Here is a 22,320-nt window from a genome sequence, read left to right on the forward strand (position 1 = left end):
AACCCTAGGGGTTGGGGGGTGGGGCTGCGGTGGGGCTGAGGCTGTCCTCCGCAGTCCCCGAGGTGGGGCTAGCCTGCGGGTGTGCGTGCGCCCGTGCGTCTGTCTGTCCTGTCCCTGCGTATTTCTTCTACCTGTTGTTGCTGTGTGCGTCGCTCCTGTATCTGACGAGGGTTGGGGAAGAGCGCGCCCCTAGAAGAGGGGGACGGCCGTCCTTTTATGGGTCTCCTGTTTTGTTGGTCTGCTGTGCCGTGTGATGGGGCAAGATGCCCAGATACAGAACAGGAGCCGAGCTACTTCCCACAGAGAGAGAATCCCTCACCCTCCAAGGAAGTGGGGACTGCCGCTGCTTCAGGACAGAGAGAGGCGGGGTGGGGGCTCGACCAGGAGGCGTGGGTGCACCGAATCTGCCCACATCCCGCGACCCCAGCCCCCGGGGCTCCACTTCCAAAGTCTCAGCTGCACCTGGCACAGATCTCCCCCTGAGCCACTGATTCCTAAGCCACTCCACTCTGGTGCCACTGACAAGAAATCCAGGCAGGTTTCTGCAAAAACAACGTCCTGAGGTCAGAGGTGACTAAGGTGAGGGGCAGGGACCCCAAATCCGAGAAAGAAGAGTGTAGAACCTGGGGTATCTGAACTTGGGAAGAGTGTAGAACCTGGGGTATCTGACAGAAGGAACCCCGCTTGCTTGCTTGTGCAGTACACAGGGTGGGCTCGCAGATGACCCCCCGCCCCTGTGGTTTAACATGATTGTTAATTTTTTAACCAGGGGGCTGTTTCCAGTTTGCACTGGGTCCCACAAATCACAATAACCTGTCCTGATCGCTACAGGGGTCAGAAAGCCCTGCCCGCCCGCCCGTGCCTGCCTTTGAGCTACACACTCATCCACTCTGAGGCCGTGTTCTAGGCACTGGGGATTTAGCAACAAAGCCTGCTGGTGTGGAGCAGCCGTGTAGATGGAGCCGGGCTCCACCCACAGATGCCTGCTTCATAAGCGCTGGCTAGTGGGCTGACTTAGTTCTCCCAGTCCAGGAGCCCAGGTCCCAGAGAGGGAGACAGGGCAGGCTGCCAGGAGGGCAGGGTTGGGAGGACCCCCGTCTGCCAGGAAGGCCCAGAGGTTCAGGGAGGAGGCCACACCTGCACAGGCTTCATACCCAGGAGTACCTGGCCAGGTGGAGCCAGGAAGGGCACCCAGCATGTGCAAAGAGGAGTATAGCACACATCCTGGACCAGGGCCATTTCCACCAGGAGGCCTGGAGCTTGGCTTGTGTCCCCAGCTGTGCCCAGAGCCCAGCCAGAGTGCACACTCAGGGAGTAAACCAGTGGATTCAAGAAGGAACCACAGGGCTGGGGCTGGGGCTCAGTGGTAGAGCACTTGCCTGGCATGTGTGAGGCACTGGGTTCGATCCTCAGCACCACATAAAATAAATAAGTAAAATAAAGGTATTGTGTCCATGAACAACTGAAAAAAAAATTAAAATTAAAAAAAAAAGAAGGAACCGCTGCATGGGCGTGTGAACAGGCAGAAGAGGCCTGGGTCTCCTCACGGCCCCACAGAGGGTGGAGGCCTGACTCCAGGTGAGGCGGCTTCCCCACCGCATCTTGCTCTGTCCGCTTACCTGGCTCTCCTCAGCAAGCATCTCTCTCTGGCGCTACAACAAAGGCTCCGTGGTGAGGACTTGGTCTTGCCAGCTGCTGAGTCTCCAGCACATAGCAGGTGCTCAGTGAAGCTGTGTAGGATGGGTGGATGGACGGTGCTGAAACAGAAGGCTCTGCACTCGGCCTGCTCTCTGTGTTCCTGTGGACCCAGCCCCCGTCCATCACGTTCGCCTCTCACCAATCACAGCCACTGTCTGTGTTTTAACCCTTTCTGACTGGGCTCCCTAAAGACTGGCTCCTGTCTGGAAAGCAGCATGTGCTTTTTGTGATCCATGGAGAAAGACGCTGAGCACCTGCTGTGTGCAGGGTCCTGTGCCAGGTCTGGGACAGCAAGATGAAATCCAAAGCTTGTGGCACATTCCATGAGAACCTGGGAGAGGGAGAACCGGTGCTGGCAGAGGATGGGACCCCAGATCCAAGCCAAACTGCTTTTGTTTTTCATAACAGATTTACAAAACACATTCCCATTATCTCCTTTTTCATAAATCAGCTCAGTTCATGGATTTGTAGGGCAAGGAAATATCAAGTGGTGATTATGTGGGGGAGTTCTTAAAACAGCCTGCAGGGTTTGGATTGTACTCCATCACTTAGTCCTGTGTGACCCTGAACAAGTTACTAAGCCTCTCTGGGTCTCAGTCTTCACATCTATAAAATGAAGCTCTTAAAACTGACCGTGCCTATGTCTCTATGAGACTAAGACGAGTGGCTACATACAAAGCACTTGGGAAGGTGCCTGTGATTTTCAGTGTACCTAAAACACTTTTCCTTTTTACTGAGCACCCCTAGGCGTCAGACACTAAGCTGAGGCTGGGGTAGAGAAGCCAGTGTCCATCAAGTGTGCTACTTTTCTGTCTTGTAGAGTTTCTGGGAACCGACAGCCCAGCAGGGGACTCTGCTTCCCAGTACCCCTTGCATCTAACTGGGCCAATTGACTGAGCTCTGGTCAGTGGCATGTGAGCAGAAGTGAGGTGCACACTCCCAGCCTGCACCATGAAAACCTCCCTCGTGATCCTCCACGTTCTCTCCTCCCCTCCTACCAGCTGATGTCCACACCAACACCTGGAGCCACCTTGCAGCCACGCTGAAGACAGCAGAGTCAGTCAGCTGAGTCCCCAGGGGTGGGTGAAGTAGAGTCCCTGCTGAAACTGGAGCTGACACAAGTGAGAAGTAACATCCCCTTGGGCAACACCACTGTGGATCTGAGATGCAGCCAGCCTCACCTTAACTCATGGAATATGAAGATAACAATACTCAATGCCTGTCTGAAAATTAGGTGAGACTCTGCCTCTGAGCCACCTTCTCTTTTTAATGTTTTTATGGTGCATGAGTATTTACATAATAGTGGGGTTCATTTTAACATGTTTACACATGCCTGGAATATGATGTGCTCCATTTCAGTCCCCAGTGCCTGATTCTTTTTAATAAGCCGTGAAATGCAACTTCCTGGACATAAAAGGATATTAGTAAAAGGCTACAAAGTTTCAGTTAGGCAGGATGGCAAATTCAGGAGATCTACTATATAGCCCAGTGACTGGTTAACAGCAACTTATGCAATGCTTGAAAATTGCTGAAAGTAGATTTTAAATATCCCCACCATAAAACAAGGGTAAATATGTGGAGTAATGTGTACGTTAATCAGCTCAATGTAGCCATTCCACATGTGTGTATGTAGCCATTCCACATGAGCATATACAATGTTTTGTGACTATATAAAAGTGCACAGATTATACAATTAAAGAAATAAAACGTTACCTAAAGAAATAAAATGTTAGCTAGAACATTATTTATCTATGTATTGGAACTTTCCAGGTAAGGTAAACAGAAACTCAACTTGAGCCATTGCAAGGGATAGCCAAGGTTCTCACCAGTTCCCAAACCTGAGCCAGTTGGTGGACTTACCAAGTCCACACGTGACGAGAGGCTGGGTCTGTCAGAATTCCGTGACGGTGAACCCTGTGACGGTGCCACATCTGCACCGTGTGGACCTTCCTCCAGGCCTTCCCGACTGCATCTACAGCATCATACACGGTGCCCACTCGCCGGCAGAGGCCAGCACAGGTCTTTTTCCTTTTGAAGTTGTGCTGTACCTGCTGACACTGTGCCCGGCTTCCCTAACCTCTCACCATGCACCATGTGCATGTGCCTGAACCAGGAAATCAACATTGACACAATACTATTAACTAAACCCAGGCTTTACTCACATTTAGCTACTTTTTCCACTCATGTCATTTTTTTTCTACACAAACCTTCCAGAAAATACTAGACATTTTAGTCCTTTCTTCTGCTAGGAAATAAAACCTCTTCCTCAGCAGCAATGTTGTGTGGAATCCCATGACATTGATAAAACCCCGTAAGTGTACAGATGGGGAAGTCACAGAAGCATGATGGGAAGGAAGGCGAACACGACTTCAGAACATGTGTCCAATCCAGGGAGGACAAATCCTCACCCCTTCATGGTAGGAGGGTCAAGTACAAGCAACCTTGCAGCAGGCAGGGCTCCCAGGGAAAGCTGGCCTGTCGCGCTCTGCACTGCTCTCTGCTGCTGCTGCCTGGTCTGTGGCAGTGTCGCACACTTCCCGACTTAGTAACAACTGACAATCACCATTCACTGTACTCAGGCTTTCTAGGAAGGTTTAATACTGTGGACAGACTTTCCCTCCAAATTCACCTGTGGGAACGCCAAGTCCAGGGGGTGCTATTAGGAGGCGGGGCCTCTGAGAGGTGAGCAAGTCGTAAGGGCAGAACCTCATGAAAGAAATCAGTGCCCTTATGAAAAAGACCCCAGAGCTCCCTCGGCTCTTCTGCCACATGAATTTGCAGTGAGAAGATGGCCAATGATGAAGAGCAGGCCCTCACCAGACATCAGGTATACTGACACCTTGATCCTGGGCTTCCTAGCCACAGGAACTGTGAAAAATAAATGTCTGTTGTCTATATGTCACCCAGCAGCCCAGACAGACTTAAACACTTGAATAGCCTGTGGTGACCCAAATGGCTAGGGCCAGAGCCATCAGAAAGCCGCTTGACTCACATTCCTACCTGGAATTAGACACCCAAAGGTTGAGCCCAGCTGGACTATGGACAGGAGCACCTACACATGGCCCCGTATGTGGCTTGAGACCCGCAGTCTTGCGTCCAGGCTTTGAGAGTGTCCCAGGGGAGACTACATGGAGAGCAAGCATCCTCAGAGAACTAGGCAGACCCGAACCCAAGAGATGGCGAGGCCTCCAGGCCGTTCTAGGAATGATCTACTCCTCCTTCAATCCTCAGTCTTCCTTGATCAAGAGCCTTCAGTTCTGCTTCTCTAAAACTACTTGTTAGCACATACAAAACACTCTGGCTTACTGTTTCAATGTTCTAAAATTCTGTGTGAGTGTTACCAGAATCCATGACATTCTTTCCCACCTCAAAGCGTAATGAACAAGTCAACATCCTTAAAAGCGTTTTTAAAAATGAAGAGCATTCGTCCTAATGGTGGGCACTGAAGAGGCTGTCAGATGCCTTCTACCAACTGAGCCCGAGCCACTCCCCAAAGCCCTCCTGGTACTGCTCCTTACTCCGTGTCCTTCAGGCCCCCGGCTTCCTTTCCAGTGCATTTCTCTTTTCCTCAAGTGTAGCCACTGTCTTCCAAGCTAGGTCCCAGTCACAGACTTGGGGGAACTCCAGCTGGGTTTCCACCCTAATGAACTAAGTTAGATGACGTTGCCCTTAGGTTCCTGGCTTCTGCAGACATATCTCCATCCAAACCGAGTGGAGAGGAGGGCAGTTCTCCAACCAGGCTGCACACTGGAATTACCCGCGAGGCTCTTCAAGCAAGACGAAAGCCCCGCCCAGCAGCAGGGTCAGAACCTGAGCACTGGATTGTCTGGATTGTCATGTAGGAGCACACAAGAACTTCCTCCACACGCCTGACTTGGACTTCAGGTTCACAGCTGCTGATCAGTCATCCGTCACTCTTACAACTGGTGCTCCCCCACCAGCTTGTTCAGGGGCAGTAGGAAGACTCGACACAAGTTTTATGTAATAGTTACAAGAAAAAGCAAAAAAGGCTCATAACTAATATTCATAAGTTATTTAATGGGAGCAGGGGCCAGGCACGATCCTGTTTAAACGGTGTATTAAAAGTTAACAGAGGGACTGGGGATGTCACTCAGTTGGTAGAGGATTTGCCTTGCAAGCATAAGCCCTGGTTCTAATCCCCAGTACCACACACCCACAAAAGTAAACAGAGGCATCTCCAAACTATCCTAGTTGACTACAGTGTCAGCCATTAGCTAACTGGGTTTTAACAAATTGTGTTAAAATTACAGCCTTAGATTTCTATCCAAGGGTGAGGGGAAGATGGCACTTAGGATCTGGAATGTCCTCCAAAGGTTCATGTGTTGAAGACTTGGTCCCAGAGGGTGGCATCACTGGTAGGTGGTGGAAAACTTCAGGAAGCACAGCCTAGTTGGAGGAAGTAGCTCAAGGGATGGGGGCAGCGTTGAAGGGCTTATTTAGTCCCCAGCCTTTCCTCTCTTTCTCTGCTTCCTGGCTGCAATGACGTGAATGGCCCTGCTCCCCCGACCCCCACCAGAGTGTTCTGCCTCACCACAGCCAAGAAAGAGGAGCCAAGTGACCGTGAACTGAAACCTCCGAGAGCACGAGCCAAAACAATCCTTCCCTCCTTTGTTTTCCTTTGGTATTTTGTCAAAGCCATGGAAAGGTCACTAACACAGAAAACTCGTACCAGGAGTGGGGTTGTTGATATGACTATACCTGACAATATGGTTCAGAAGCCTTTGGAACTAATACATGGGAGGAGTTGGGAAAGGTTTGGAGATACAGGATGGAGAAGGCTTAGAATGTTTAAGCAGTTTAATGGATGATTCTGATGTGAACTGGAAGACCAGAACACTAATAAGAATGTAAAAACTATCCTCACCAGGTTTCAGATGGGAATGACAACTCCATTGGGAATGGAATAGAAGCTACTTGTTACATTCTAGCAAAGAACTTGTCTATATTTTGCCAATGTCCTGAGACTTTCAGTGAGGCTGAGTTTAAGGATAATGAACTAATTAGTATAATGGAAGAAATCTCAAGGCAGCACAGCATTCAAGAGGTAGAAAGGGAATTGCTAGATTTATTGTGAGAATCAAGAAGGAAAAAAAGAGCATGAAATTTGAAAACTTTGCAGTTTGGCCAAGAAAGAAGCCCATGCAAAGCTGGGGCTGCAGAAAGCATGGCTGCTGGAGAGATTAGAGTCATTAAAAAGAAGTCAAGTGATTTACACTGGGACAGTAGGAAAGATGCCTTGGAGGAGTATCAAGAATTGGGCACACTCCACCCACTGCAGGTTTAAGGGCATAGAAGTATAAGCTTCTTTGAAAGATTTTGCTGTAAGAATAAAGTCCCTGGGCACCCTGCACACACAGGGCCGCCTAGGAAGTTGTTCCCCCAGGAATCATTTCACCATGTTCAAATGTCTAGGCATTCAGAGGTTCCACAGCTATAGTGCAAATGGGCCCAGTCACTGTTCCCGCTGGCAGCAGACCTTGGCATCGTCCCTGGTGCTGTTTTGCAGGTATGCAGAATGCAAGAGCAATTGGGTAATGGAGGCTTCCACTGAGGTTTCAAAGGTCTGGGAGGTCAGGCTTTGTGTGACAAGGTCAAAATTCCTCTGGGCAGCCTCTGAGAGGGAAAGGTGTGAAACTGTAAAAGTGAAGTTGAAGCTGCAATGGAAACCCCAGGAATGCCAGGAATGTGCAACATCTGTCAAGGGCAGCTGCAGGCAGACTGGTCATATGGGCTGCAACCAGCAAGGCCACAGGGGCAATGCTGCCCGAGCCCTGCGGGGCTCACATCATGCCACTACACGCCCCAGGTGTTTGAAGTGGAGCCACAGGACTTGATGTTGCCCTGCTGTGCTTTGGTCTTGCTTGGTCTGGCCTTTCTTGGTATTCTTTTGTTCTACCCTGTGCCATTGTATGCTAGAAGTGTGCAGCTTATTTTTGTTCTGCCCTTTTTGTCGTTTTAATAGGGGCTTACAGATAACAGTTTGCTTTCAGTCTCAGATACTTTGGACTTGGGTTTTTGAGCAATGCTAGAACTGTTAAGACAATGGGAAGGTGAAGGTGGAGGTGGACTGGGTGAATTTGAATTGTGAGATGGATAAGCCTCCGGGAGCCAGGGGCAAATGTTATAGTTTGAATCTGGAATGTCCCCCAAAGTTTCGTGTGTGGGAAGTCTGGTCCCCAGCTGGTGGTGCTACTGGAAAGCGGAGACCTTGGGAGGTGAGATCAAGTTGAAGAAGTAGCTCATGAGCTTTGAAGGGTGTCTTGTTCCCAGGCCCTTCCTTTCTTTTTCTGTGTCCTTGCTGCCATTGTAGAGGAACAAACAGATGAGAACAGTGGGAGCACGAGGTTAAGAGAATAATTCTATAAAAAGAGCCCACTGGGTTGACTCCCCACATGCTTTCTTTGCCAAAAAGCAATCTGCCTGCAGCCCCGCCTGACCTGAGGGGACAAGAAATGTCACATTCCTCAACAAACTGAGGCAGTGGGCGGAAGGCCTGGCAGACAGTATAGATAATGAATGCAGGGGTGAAGATGAGGGCTGGTTATCAAAGAAGACGGGTTGCTCGCTGTTCACCCAACACCTGCAGGGATCAGACTTCCCAACACTAGCAATTACCCCTGTGCTGCTCCTTCCTGCCCTTGGGCACACAGGAAAGAAAGAGAAGGTCGGGGATGGATTCTGGGGGCCTATAAAAAAGCAAGACATAACCTCTCCCACGGGCACCGGATCTGGCCCCACTTCTCTCCAAGGAAGTCTCTGTCTCTCTTAAATAAAACTTGTTTTCTACACTTGCCTCAGTGTTTCTTGGTGTTTGATCTCCAACATGGGGGAATGAGGACCAACTCTGATCTCCAAGACTGGTATCAACACAAGGTGAACAGCTCGGCCCCACCACACGCTCACCACGTGCTCTGCCTGCCACAGCTGAGAAACAATGGAGCCAAGTGACCATGGACTGCAACCTCTGAAACTGGGCCAAAATAAATCCTTCCTCCTCTAAGTTGAATTTTTCGGCTATTTTGTCACAGCACTGGAAAGCTAATACAGCCAGTGACCTGCAGCCCACTCAAGTTCCAAGTTCCCTCAGTGGGTCTGAGCTCTAACTCACAAGATCTGCAGCCTCAGGTCTGCACCCCTCACGTCACTGACCTGGTGATGCAGGTCTTTGCTGATCTTGCTATTTGAAATGACACCCTTTCAACATCCCTTCACATATGTATGCACAGACCGGGTTGGATTCTGTTTACTGGCCACAACTGACTTGTCCCTCAGCAGACATCACCATTCAAGGTGATTATTCCTGCTCCTAGATTCCACTTTCTCTTCCTTTCCCTCTCCATCACCAATTAGTGAGTGAGTACTTACTGTGTGCCAGGTACTACAATAGGGGCTTTACAATATTATTTCTATTATCCACAACTCTGCAAGACAGATATTATTCCCAGTTCACAGGTGAAAAATGAAGAATTACAACAAAGGTCTTGCAGTCAGTAAGGGACAGGGTATGCCCACCCCCCAGATACAAGTAGCAACTAGATTAGTCACTTCACAGGAAACAGAACTGATGTGTTACATGCTTATGACTTATGGTTACATCAGCAGGAAGTCAAAAGCTCCCAAACATTTAATGTAAGCACATCTGCAATGAACAGTGTAAATTATCTTCATGGGGTCATTTAAGAGCAGAGTAGCCTTCTCTGATGACCAGCCTTTGTAACTTGCATAGCTAACTTAAAGTGCTAACAGCTAGTTACAGAAGCTATTTCAAAGCATGCATTAACAAAAATGCACAAAAAAGTTATAAAAATATTTTATTTAAGTGATAGAAGAAAAATTATACATACTTAAAAACGATTAAAAATTCATGCTAAAAAACTATTAAAAATGCTAAAAAATCAATAATTTATACAATGATAAAATCCAAAGTGATGGGAAAACACAAAATACTTTCATTTGTTCCTGCCACCCAACAAAACTATTATAAAAATGAGTTATATAGTAATTACTAGAGTTGGGTTAAAGGCACAAGACAACATAATTCCAGTCACTTGATACAATGAACTGCTATCTCTTAAATTCAGGAGAGTTTATTTAAAATACTGGGAGCACATCCAAAGATTCAAACAGATTAACATTGCAAAACAGTTACTTTCTAATAAAACAGACTTAAAAATTCAGTCATCACTAGAGTCTGAGAATATGCAAGTGAAAGATAATTTATTCTGCTTTGAACAACAGAGAGCCCAAGTTATAGCTTTTTCCAGCAGCCCACCTGCTTGGCAGGAACGAGGACACACTGCAGACCTTCCCACTATCCACCGGCAAGCTGGGCATCTAACTATTCACTTTAAATTTCCATGTCCTCAGATCTGAAAAAAAAAACAGCATTTATGTCCCAGGTAAAACAACTTAAGTTCATGAACTTAACATTAAAAGCACAATGCAATCTATGGTGCTGCAACATCACCCGCTCTCCCTGGCCACCAGCAGGGCGTCAAGAGCTCACTCAAAACGAAACAGCCACTGAAGACCTTCTGGGCAGCGGAAGGAGAGGGGTGAAGTTGGTGGGAGGAGAGGGTGTGCTGTGGCCAGAGAGTGACTCAGAGCTGCTCGAGGTGTGGCATAGCCACAGGGATGAGGGCCTCTGTCAGGTGCCCACTGATCCCTCGACACGGCACGTCTGGGAGACAACGTTTACCTCACCAGTGGCATGGCACTAGCAATATTTTCAGACTGGCAACAAGGAGATTGATTATTCCATTTCTTCTTTATAAAATTTTTTCATATAAAACGGCCTCACATGTGAACTAATTTATATTGGAAGGTGCAAATGCCATCTTTATGAAGTCTTAGGCAGGTGCCTTCTCTAAAAGCAATCTCTTAGAACTAAATCTTACAAAAGCAAAGAGGTCTCGGTCCCTTTCATCTCAGAGATCAATGGGGAGACGCTCTGGCACAAACATGACTGGACTAATTCTCAAGTAGCCAGTTACAGAAGTGTCCACTGAAAACTGTCTTGAGAGACGTACTCACAAGTTCATTATCAGAAACAACAGTCCAGATAGCTTACCTTCCGAAGTCATCCAAGGAGTGAGATGAACATTACGACTCCCATAAACTGGGTAAACAATAAAAATGGAGTGAAAAATGACCACACGTTCCATAAAGCAACGTTGAAGCTGGAAGGGACCAAAAAATAAAGAGTTGACGACGGTAACGACCATCTATATGAACATACGTCACTCTAGGACGGGGAGCTGAGGAGCTCAGTCTGAGAGCACTCGTCCAGCCAGCAACCTCCTACGGCCATCCCAGGCTCCAGCTCCAACTGAGGCTTGCTGGAAAGGAACGTCTACGTACACTTGGGAACCTGCATGATTCCTTGAAGAAGTGCTTGGACCTAGAATCCCAAAGGCCTCCAGTGGGAGCTGCCACAGCTTATCAGAGACTGAAGGCCCTTAAGGCTGGTGTCCACAGTGGACCATGACTTAAATTGTCTGTGGCCTGCTTTTATGACCTCACACACTACCAAACTATCACAGTAAAAAAGACAGAAGTACAAAAATTAATCATTCATAAGAAGCTATCGAATATTCACTGAGAAAAAAAATTATTTCTGTCACCAAAGTAAAAATGGAACATTTTCTAAGTGTAAATGATTTTCAGTAACTGAATTTATAAGAGCAGATGTTAACAGGGAAAACTATACACAAATGAGTATTTCAGACAGTTATTGGTTTTAATGTGAAATACTTTCATAAATATGAATTTTAAATAACCATAATCCCACTGGTCTAAAAAGTAATTTAGCATTCCTTGGGATGCTCTTAGCCTCAGGATAAAAAGTAAAGTAACACACTGGAATGTCCACATCACCGAAGGGTTAATAACTGCCACATCACAATGCTAATTACTCTTAAACTCCAAATGAAATCAAGCCATAGAAAGAATATTTAAACTGAATATGTATAAAGATGTATGACTTCGCCAAAATCAGAATTCAATTAATATAAAGAAAAAAGAAAACTAAAAAGGTCCACACCATACATAAGAGTGGTTTTCTCCCTGACTGGAAGGATTATGGAATATATTCTTTCTGGTTTTCTGTAATTTCTACATTTTCTAGATTTTTCTTCAATGGCCAAGTATTACTATTTTTAAACAGATTTAAAAAAAAAAAAAAAAAAAAAAAAAACACTGCTTTTCATTGAGTACCTACCCATGAAGAAGGATATTCACTGTGGAGTTGAGAATAAAAATAACTGAGTGCCACAGCAGTGACCTGGCTAAGAAGACCCTGTTTGACTGTGCCATGGAAACCACATACCACCTAAAAGAAGACACCTGTGTGTATCACTATGGAAGAAATCCAAACGGCCTGGTGCTACTGGAGAAAAAGCGGGAAAAGGACAGTTCTTCCTCAGTTATCTGTGGGGAATCGGCTGAAGACCCCCAGGTACTCAAGTCCTTTGCATTAAATGGTTTAGAATTTACATATAACTGAACACAACCTCCCATATGCCTCAGATCATATCTCCAGGATTACTCAGAATACCTAAGGCTATGTAAGTGCTATGTACATAGTTTGTTATACTGTATGTTTAGGGAATAACGACAAGAAAGGAAGTCCATACACATTCAGTAGCAACACTGTTTTCCAGTTAGAGGCTGGTTGAAGCTGTGGATTGGGAATTTGTGGAACAGAGGGTGACGGTACACCACTTTGGAAAATAATTTGGCACTATTCACTGAAACTGGAGGAATATGTACCCCATGGTCCAACAATTTCATCTCTGAGTGCATACATATATACCTGACCTACGTGCAGGTGCCCCAAGAGATACAGACAAGAATGTTGCTTACAGCATCCTTCATAATGATCACAAATTGCAAACAATCTCAATACTGTCAACAGTGGAATAAATTAACTAGAATTTGATTATAAAATAATAGAACATTGAACAGCAATAAAAATTAAAAACTGTTATGAGCAACAATAAGAATGAACTATATATGATGCTACACACATGCAGTCAAATGTAAGAGTACATACTATATCAATTCATTTCTATACATTTAAAAAATTAGAGTGTTTAAGCCAGACACCATGGTGTATGCCTGTACTCCCAGCTACTTGAGGTTAAAGTAGGAAGGTTGTAAGTTCAAGGTCAGCCTCAGAAACTTAGTGAGACCCTGTTTTAAAATTTTTAAAAAGAGCTAGAGATAAAATTTTTAAAAAGAGTTAGAGGTGTGCGGTTCAGCAGCAGAGTGCTTGCCTAGCATGTGCAAAGCCTTGGGTTCAATCCCCAGCATCCACAAAGGTGTGCAAAAGCAAGCAGTCGCATGAGGCTGGGAGAACACTCATCTGTGGCAGGAGATGGCAGTGACTGGGAGGGGCAGGAAGCTGTGGCCAGGATGTGGCTCGTTTTTCCTCATCTGGGTGTGGCTGACACCAATGCTTGTTTTGTGATTAATTTGCTCAGCTGTATGTTTGTTTTTTCTACTTTTTTGTATATATTGTACATCACAATGAACAAGATTTAAAAAGCAAAATGGAGAATGTGTACAGAACATCACCATTTGTTTTAAAAAACTAGGTACATAAAGAGGGAAAGAGATGCTAAAGGCAGAGAGCCTGAAGCACAGGAATGACCAAGAGATTATTTTCTATTAAACCCTGGTTCCTCTTTTCGGTTTTGAAGTACACATCATTATCTGATCAAAAAAAATTGTTTTTCACTTATATCCATCATTTCAAAGTTAACTTACCAAATTCCTGCTGCGATAAAACTCACAGTTGTAACAGGTATCAGTGTTGGATACTTGACATCATACTCTTCAATTCCACGATACCACTCCAGGTAGACTATGCAGTAAAACGCAATTGACAAGCTCACAAGCAACAAGGCCCCGCCAAAGAGAAACCAGCTGGGGGAGAAAAACAAGGCAAGGGTTGCAGACAGTCAGCAAGTTAGCAGGCATCGAAACAGCTTCGCTAACAGTCTAAATGTCAGTTTCTAGAAGAAAGTCAGCCAGAGAAGGGTGCAGAGGGGCCTACCATTCCACAACCTTGGCTTTCAGAACGTCTCAAGTCACTGGGAGACGGAGAGAAATGAGACTCATGACTCATGGGTTAAAGAGTGAGAGTTTACACATATGCATTTATATGTATGAGGTCAGCCTGGGCAATTTAGCAAGATTGTGTCCTCAAAATAAAAAAAAAGGCTGGGGTGTAGTTTGGTTGTAGAATACCCTGGGTTCAATCACTGGTAGTAGGGGAAAAAAATACAGGAAAGATAGTAGTTTTCTGATTGTTAATGAAGATTCTCAATCAAGGAATACTTGAAGTCAACTATAGTGAATTTGAGTGTTTCTCATAAAATATATCTAAGTTTACAAACAAAACAAAACAAAAAAAGCCTTCCTGCAACACTTTGGGCTTGAGTACGTCCCCAGAGGGCTGTGTGCTAGAATCTGGGCTGCTCTCCTGAAGACGTGGCGGAGTCCCGACTGCCCTAGGATCAATGACTTTCTTGCAGGTAAGTTCTTGCCCTCAGGATGGACCAGGTTACCTCCAGAGCAGGCAGCTATAAAACCAGCACCTCTACTGGTCCATCTCTCACACTCCATCTTCTGCACACTCACTTCCCCTTCTACTTCTCCACCATGTAGAGACACAGTCAGGGGGTGCCAGGCTACTTGGAATCAAAAACCAGTCACCAGAATTGCTAGCCAAATAAACTTCTTTTCTGAGTACATCACCCAGCCTCAGGTATGTTGGTATAGCCACACAAGCAAACTAAGAGATCTATCTCTGAATACCTGCTATTCTCCCCCAAAGGAGTATCTTTTTGCTCCCTGTCAATTCCACCTAAGACCTGACTCAGCCTGTGTGAGGCAGCCTTGACAGCCCTTCCTTCAAGCAGCCCTGGTCATAAGAGGAGGTCAGATTTAGAGAGTGAAAACCCTTTTCATCCCCCCAGCTCAATCCAAACCCCCACTATCCTTCGCTTGTGTATGGGAAGACTGGCAATCCATGTTGACGAGAGGGAGAGCAGATGGCTACAGTGGTTAAGGTACCAAGGCATTGGGTGGGCTCCCAACAATGGCAAGCAAGGCCCCAGGCTTTGTCAGGGTCTTTTGTGATGGCGCAGTTCTGGGAGTCAGAATCAGAGCAGGCAATCCAGTGCAGGGGTTCTGAGCAGACTTTGAAATCTGCCGGTCTGGGACTGAATCAGATCCAACATGACGAGCATTGTGACTCAGGCCAAAATGACTATCCTCCGTGAGCTGCAAGAATACTGACCACACTGAACTCATAAAACAGCTAGGAGAGTTAAAGAAGGTGTTGCACAGAGCTCCTCGCACACCTAGCCCTCAGTGTGATTATTATTATTCTACTCTTCTTGTCTGTGAGAAAAACATTTCCACTTCCTCTTCAGAGTCCTCAAAGGCATCTCTTTGTGGAATGCACACTCTCAAAGGGAGACTCCACCAAGTGAAGAAATCTGATCCTACTGTATACATAAAGCAGAGATAACCATACGGTGCATAAGCAACTATTACTTCATCCATGGTACTGAACCACCACAGGGTAGAGGTACAATCAGGAAAAAGTATCTTGAAAAGGTTGCACCTGCGCGGTGGCACAAGGGCTGGAGCTTGGGCTTGGCAGCATCTCCTCTGCCCTCCGAATCCTTCCTCCACTCATTCACAGCCACCCTAGCAGGTTACTCTCTCCAGGTATGGTTAAAATAAAAAATAAAAAAACAGATTTCTAAAACTTCCTGAACAAAATCTAATACTGCAAGCCAGTGGTTCTAAATCTGGGCTGTACATCAGTCCCCTCTGCATATTCTAAAAGAAGCTATCTTGTTCCATTTCCAAAATTCTAGGTCTGAGCAAAGTTCAGAATATCTGGGATTTTAGTTTAAGTCAGGTTTCCATCTAACCCCACACCTGATTTTGACAAACACAACTACAGTTTAAAAAAAAAAAAAAATACTGATTTCCAAAGCATCATGAGTTTGGTTTAATATTGACCCATCTCTCTCATTAGAATGTACAGTCTTCTGACCCTATGCGAACTTGAAGAATCCTAATGCCTCAATTCTGAACTAGGCTAATGCAGGGGGAAAAGAAATTAGCTCAGGTGTCAAGGAACAAGCCGCTTTGGAAAAGCAGAACTCCCCTGTAGTGCCCCAAATGGCCTCTCATTCCACGGCTGCTTGACTCCCCACTCCAAGTCCCGACCAAGGCCCAATGCTACTCAAAATCCTTAGCCTCCAGGCACGCATTTATGCCTTTTTCCCTCTAAGATGACACTTTAGTTGAGAAAAGGCCTATGACTTCAACTTCCCTCCATCCACACACCCTGGTACCCACGTCTCTGTTGGCTCTGCCACACAACAGTATGTGGTTCCAGGCACTTCACTCAGGGCTACAGTTGCACTCAAACATAGTCATTTCTCAACCTGCCATTTCTTTATAGAACTAAGAACACCTAATTTAAGGTTGCAAACAGAGAAATTCTCCCATGTCTCCTCAATCCTCGAAAGGTCTACCTCCTGAGGTTGGGCCAGCTAGGCCTGCCTAGGCACTCCCATGTATCCTGTGCACACGAGGCCTTTTCATGTGTCTGCTGCCACCTAGAATGGTTTGCTGGAGGACGAGAAGTGCAAGTTCATCACCGGCACCCACAGCCAAATTCTCTTCTAAAGTATTTTATGATTGAAGGAGCAACTGCTACTGGTGGCATTTGAAGTACCCACCCTCTTTTCCCATCCTAAGTTGTAAACCAACTGAGAGGAAGGACTCAAGTTGCTGCAGATCAAAATGTCATCTTTGTTACTGATGGAGCTGCAGGAAGCACAAGGCTTTGGTAAGCAGTGACAAAGCCTTGCCTGATACTGAAACCCACAGACTGACTGACTTAGCCACAACGGAAACCTCAGGACCTCCTGCAGGGCTGCCTCCATAAAACCAGAGCACAGAAAGACCAGAACCTGTGCTTCTGGAGCAGCCAACTCCCAAGAGGAGGAAGTGAATGCACTACATTCATTCAGTTCTGTATTTCAAACCCAAGTGGGCAAGTCACACCAGCTCCCAGGAAGGAATGAGTGGAATGAAAGAGCAGGAAGACAGGAGTGTTTAAGGAAGACCCTACTCATGGAAATATGGAGAGGAGTAAGCTCTCTCCTGCCAATCGTTTAGAGTGCCCTGTGTCCACGTCCCCCTCTCCACTTGCTCCCTCTCCCTTCCTCCTCCTCCAGCAGTCACTGGTACTCCTGAGGCCTCTTGAGGGAATGTGTCCTACCATGACTGCACAAGGCCACAGTCCTGTCTGCTTCTCTCCAGCCCCACTGGTACTCCCAGATAATGATCTTCACCTTCTAAGCCAGCCAGCCCTCCAATGCCGGCTCTGACACTCGCAGCGTCACGCCTCTTCCCGCCATCCAGGGTCCTCCACGTCATTCCCGTGTTCAGGAGGGCCCTGGGGTATAACTGCACGACCTTCCACTCCACTTCAATTCCTCAGATCACACTAAGGGGTCTCAGTTTCTGAGAATGAGGGGCTATTTGACATCTGACCTGGCCACAAAGCTCCTGGCTCCTCCCCCTGGCGACCTCTGCCATAGCTCTAACTCCGTCACACCCTCGAGGTTCCTGCCAGCTGCTACGTACTCTCTGGAACACACCCAAGACCTGGCTCTCACGCCCTTCTTCCAGTTCTCCTGCACTCTGTACTCAAGACCTTCAATCATTCTTCCTGATTCCTTTCTTCTCCAAATGGGTTTAAGGCCTTAAACTCGCTACCTTCCTCATCCTTTAAAACGCACACTGAAACACTTTCCAGTTTCCGCCCACTCTGCTCTGCGTGCCCAGAGCAACGACCCTCTTATTTGTTTTGCTTTATTTTCCCTAGTTTTTTCCCTGAGATAAAACTGACAAATTTAAAATTTGGGTGGGGGGGTTGGAGGGTACTGGGAATTGAACTCATGGGCACTCTACCACTGAGCTATATCCTCAGCCCTTTTCTCTTATTTTACTTTGAAACAGGGTCTCACTAAGTTGCAAGGCTGGCCTTGAACCTGCAATGCTCCTGTCTCAACCCCGAGTAGCTGGGATTAAAAGTGCACCCCTGAGCCAACTGACAAATTTAAATTACATATATTCAAAGTATACAACATGAATTGATGTGTGTATGTTTGTGAAATGATTACTACAATCAAGTTAGCTGACACATCCATCACCTCACATAGTCACCAGGGTGTATGTGCATGTGCTAAAGATACTCAAGAGCTACCCTCTAGCAAATTTTGATTATAAAACATACTATTATTGACCACAGTCATTATGCTATGCTAAATTCCCTGAACTTATCTGTTCATCTTATAATAGAAAATTTGTACCCTTTGACCTATATCTTTAATTCTTCTTTGTATCATCAGCACCTCCAACGTAGAGACTAGGAGCTTACTGAATGTTTGAAGAATTCAACTGCCAAAATATAACATGAAAATTTAGAGAAGATTGCTGCTATGGTTTAGATATGTGTCTCCCAAAAGCTCATGTGTGACACAATGCAAGAATTTTCAAAGATGAAATGATTAAAGATTATGAGAGCTACAACTTATTTGGTGGATTAACCCACTGATGTGGATTAACTGGGTTGTAACTGCAGGCAGGTAGAGTGTGGCTGGAGGAGGTATGTCACTGAGGTTTATATTTTGTCTATGGTGAGCTGAACTCACTCTAGGCTTCCTTGCTACTCTGAGCTGACAGTTTTCCTCTGCCACAACCTTCTGCCATGATGTTGTGCTTCATCTCAGTCTCAGAGCTATGGCGTCAACCAACCATGGACTGAACCTTTGAAACCATGAGCCAAAATAAACGTTTCCTCCTTTAAGTTTTCTCCTCAGGTCTTCTGGTCACAGTGATACAAAGCTAACTAAATTGGATGTTTAACTTGTGAAGTAATAAAGTTTTCTTACCCACTAGTGTGAAAGTTTTCTTTAAGGGTTTTAAAGAAATCAACATAATAGGTCACAATAATGGATGCCAAAATCCAGAACCCAGAATGGATATTAAGTCTTGGAAGAGGTTTCTCCCTTTTCTCGACAGCTGTAGAAATTCCTGGAAATAAGGGAGATTTCAACTTGTTACTATAGTTTTTATGAGAAAAAAGGTGACTATTACTAACCAAACAGTCATTTCCTAGAGGCTTCTAATAATCACAATCACTCCAATTATAGCACCGAATCCTTCTGTAAAATCAAGATATGTGGTGTTTACAAAAAGAGTTAACAGGAGACTACTGTGTTCAAAATAGCCAATTATTTTCTATAAATGAATTCTGAAATCGAACTAACATTCTCCTTATCTTTCAGATACAAAGCCACCCAGAAGCATAGGAATTTTAACATTGTGTTTCCCACCTTCTCAAGGAAAGTATCAGTCCCATTAAGAAAAATGCCAAATGCAAATGTCAGAGTACAAAATGGACTTCTGATTTTTCAAGAAAACTGTTTATAACAAAGTATTGTACTTTAAACAACCACCACTTTTTGAGGCAACTCAATCATGAAAAGGTTACATCAGAGCTCCAGTCCCAGCACATTACTGTCCCACTGTCCCAAGAGGTGAGAGACAAGTGACTTCTCCCATCTGGGAACCAAAGTGAAAGGTGATTCTGACATGAACACTCTCTTAAGTTCATGTGAGAACCGCTGGTCCATATGTGAGATTCTGGGCAATCCCTGAGGTAAGGTGGGGTAGAGGGATTGATCCTAAAATATAGACTCTGGGAGTTATCCTCAAAACTTGTAAATCATGCCTATGCATGACGAGATTTGTGATGGTTTAAAAAAGCTACTAAGTGGACAGCTTTTCAACACACGACATAAAAGGATCCAAAAAGAACTCTGTTTCTCCCATCCTCATCCCCAGTCTGGCCAGAGGACCACCACTACCGACTCCTACTGAATTCTTCCACGTCCTACGGGTGACCAGGCATCACCGGTTATCCGTTTCGTATCCAACTGGTGGTATACCACACACAGTTCTGCGCTGCCCCGGGAATATCATCCGCGTGGTGCATAAGAGGCTGCCTGGCGTACCAGGTACCCAAGCGCACCAACAGGCAACCCAGGCCATTCCCTTCGCAGCCCGCGACAACAGTGCAGTGTGCACTGTGCGCACGCGTCCCTGTGTACTGGGTCAAAGACGTTTCTCCGGTAAATTGTTAAGACTAACAGAGAACCTGTGGGTAGTTTTAATTTTAACGGATATTTCCGAAAAGGGTTCCAGGGCATCCTGCGGCGCAGGGAGGAGGAAGGGAGGGCCACCGGATGTCTACGGAGCTTCCACGACACTGAACCCGGCGGCACAGGCGCTCGCTGTGCGGCGAAGTGGGGCGCGGAGCTCACCCCGCGCCGCGTCGCCCTCGCGGTCCAGCCGGGCCTCGGCGTCCCGCGGCAGCAGGTACCGCCGCCGCAGCTGCTCGCGGGCCTGCGCAACGTCCATCTTGGCGCCCGAACGCGGCGGAAGTGACGTCAGAGCACTTCCGGCGTCTGCTCCACCAGCGAGGCCTCCCGACGTCGGGCGTGGACACTGTGTTGTTGCGGTTTTCTCTGGCGAGAGGCCAAGGTGGAGTTGGTGTCTTCGCCTCTGCGCTCAACTCCGCAGGCGTGATTTAAATTTCAAAACATTACTGAAGTTGTGATGGTCCTGGTGTCTAAACGGCTAGTTTCCTAGGTTTGCACGGATCTACGGAAGCCTCGAAGGCCCAAGCTTGCCGATGCCGCAGGATGCGAGGAGGGTGCGGTGCCTTCCCTGGCCCGCCAGTGCCCCAGCATGAAAAATGACAGTGCCCAGACTTCGACTCTGTCCCCCCGCATCCCGCTCCCCTCCACACACACACGCACACATCCTTCCTTCTCCTGCTCCCCAGGAGCCTCCCTGCTGGACCTGAAAGGGTTGAAGGCAGCCCCAGGAGGAGGAAAAGACCACTGAACTGGACGCTGAGGGGTCAGGATGCGGCTGTCCCCTGCCCAGCAGCCTGCGGAAGCAGGATGCAGACTGAACCGTTCAGCCCCAGGGTAAAGTGTTCCCCCGACAATGCCTTCAGGTTGTTTTTCGGAAGTAACATTCCACAAGCTACCCCAAGGAGCATGAGTCAGTGATCTAGAGGCTAACTTTACTTCATTTTAATACTAAACTCTCCGCCCAGGGAAGAACCAAAGCCTCATTTCCACAATATGGGAAGTGCTGTTAGCGGCCTGCACAGGATCTTCGTGCGCGCGCAGGCCAGGGTGTCTTTGCTCCTCCTGCTCTTGCATTCCCTGCCAAAACAAGCTGCTCCCATCCTCGCCTGGCCTCTGCAGGCTCTTCCCCTTCTCCTTATTTCCTGCAAATGAATTTTCCTCTGTGTGACAGCTGTGTTTGGTGTTCTGTTCCAATTTGGTTCCCAGTAAGAGTTGGACCCATTGTGTCTGGTGACATTCTGACCAGTTCGGTGACCTTGGGCAAGCAGTGAACATCTCGACTTGTTTCCTCTTCTGTTCAGTGGGGATTACACCTGCCTGTGGAATCCTTGTAGGGTTTGTAGCACCTATCTTGGTGCCTCTGAGCTCTCTTCTCCCTGCGTGGGAAAAATTGCCCCACCCATACTGTGGGAATTAAATAATTTTTCCAAAAAACTGCGTCTTCCCACCACTCAACACCCATAAAACATATTTCACTAGTTCACAACTTTTTCTCCATCTGTAATCCTGTTCATTATTCTCCCACCCTTTCCTCTAAGTTATGTGCTGAGAATTTTTATGCTTAATCTTTCAAATGTTTACCGAGCACCTGCACAGAAAGTAAAATTTGAATTAGTAGGTATTCTTTAATATCTTCTATATGTTGTGGGTATTTCTAGAAAGAACTAAGAAAAGAGAGTTTCTGTTAATTTATTTTTGTTATTTCTCCAGTATTTCCTTGCCCTTTGGAGCAAAGGATTTAATAGTTAGGCAGATCATACAGCTTTTCTAAATAATACCTCCTTTTTCCTGTTTTTCTTTTCTTTCTTTACTTTCCAGACTCCTAAAGAACTAGATAAATCTCTTCTTTGCCCTTCCTTCTTTCTTCCTCTTGTACAAGGTTAGAAGTCTTGTTAACAGGAAATAAATTCTTCCATCAAATACAGCCTTCTGTTGATTGTCTCCTGGAAAAAGGGTCAGTGCTGGGTCTCTCTTGTAACCAAGTAGTCCCAAGAGCATCACAGCAATTCCAAGGTTTCCATACATGGTATGCTCAGGTCAGATTAGATTTCCCATTTGGTGGTTTCAGGGCCTTTCTATTTAGATCTGAAATCCTTCCCGTTTCCTCCCCACCCCTGATATTTTAAATGGCATTATTTGCACACCATATTCATGATACTTAAAAGTGAATTGGAAAAAATCCAATTGTTAATGACCACATCTTCTTTGTTGGGGTCCATTAAATAAATTCTTCAGCGTGTGTATTGTGGCACCTTAATTATAGATATGTGATATCAGATTGCTGCCAATGAAGAAATTTTCATTTTCAATGTGGGTTATTTGTGGGGAAAAATGA

General features: G+C 46.2%; 1 protein-coding gene across 1 annotated transcript; it reads right to left on the reverse strand.

The window, feature by feature from the left end:
- Positions 1–9,766: 9,766 nt before the first annotated feature.
- Positions 9,767–20,287, reverse strand: Tmem128 (transmembrane protein 128). The gene is made up of 5 exons (XM_047567632.1): positions 20,148–20,287; positions 18,714–18,855; positions 13,489–13,647; positions 10,790–10,898; positions 9,767–10,088 (listed from the first exon to the last, which is right to left on the reverse strand). Exons 1-4 carry the CDS (start codon positions 20,242–20,244, stop codon positions 10,799–10,801), a joined length of 498 nt encoding a protein of 165 aa, XP_047423588.1. The 5' UTR covers positions 20,245–20,287; the 3' UTR covers positions 9,767–10,088; positions 10,790–10,798.
- Between the last annotated feature and the right edge of the window lie 2,033 nt (positions 20,288–22,320).

Source organism: Sciurus carolinensis, chromosome 10, assembly GCF_902686445.1.
Source record: "Sciurus carolinensis chromosome 10, mSciCar1.2, whole genome shotgun sequence".
NCBI classification, from domain to species: Eukaryota; Metazoa; Chordata; class Mammalia; order Rodentia; family Sciuridae; genus Sciurus; species Sciurus carolinensis.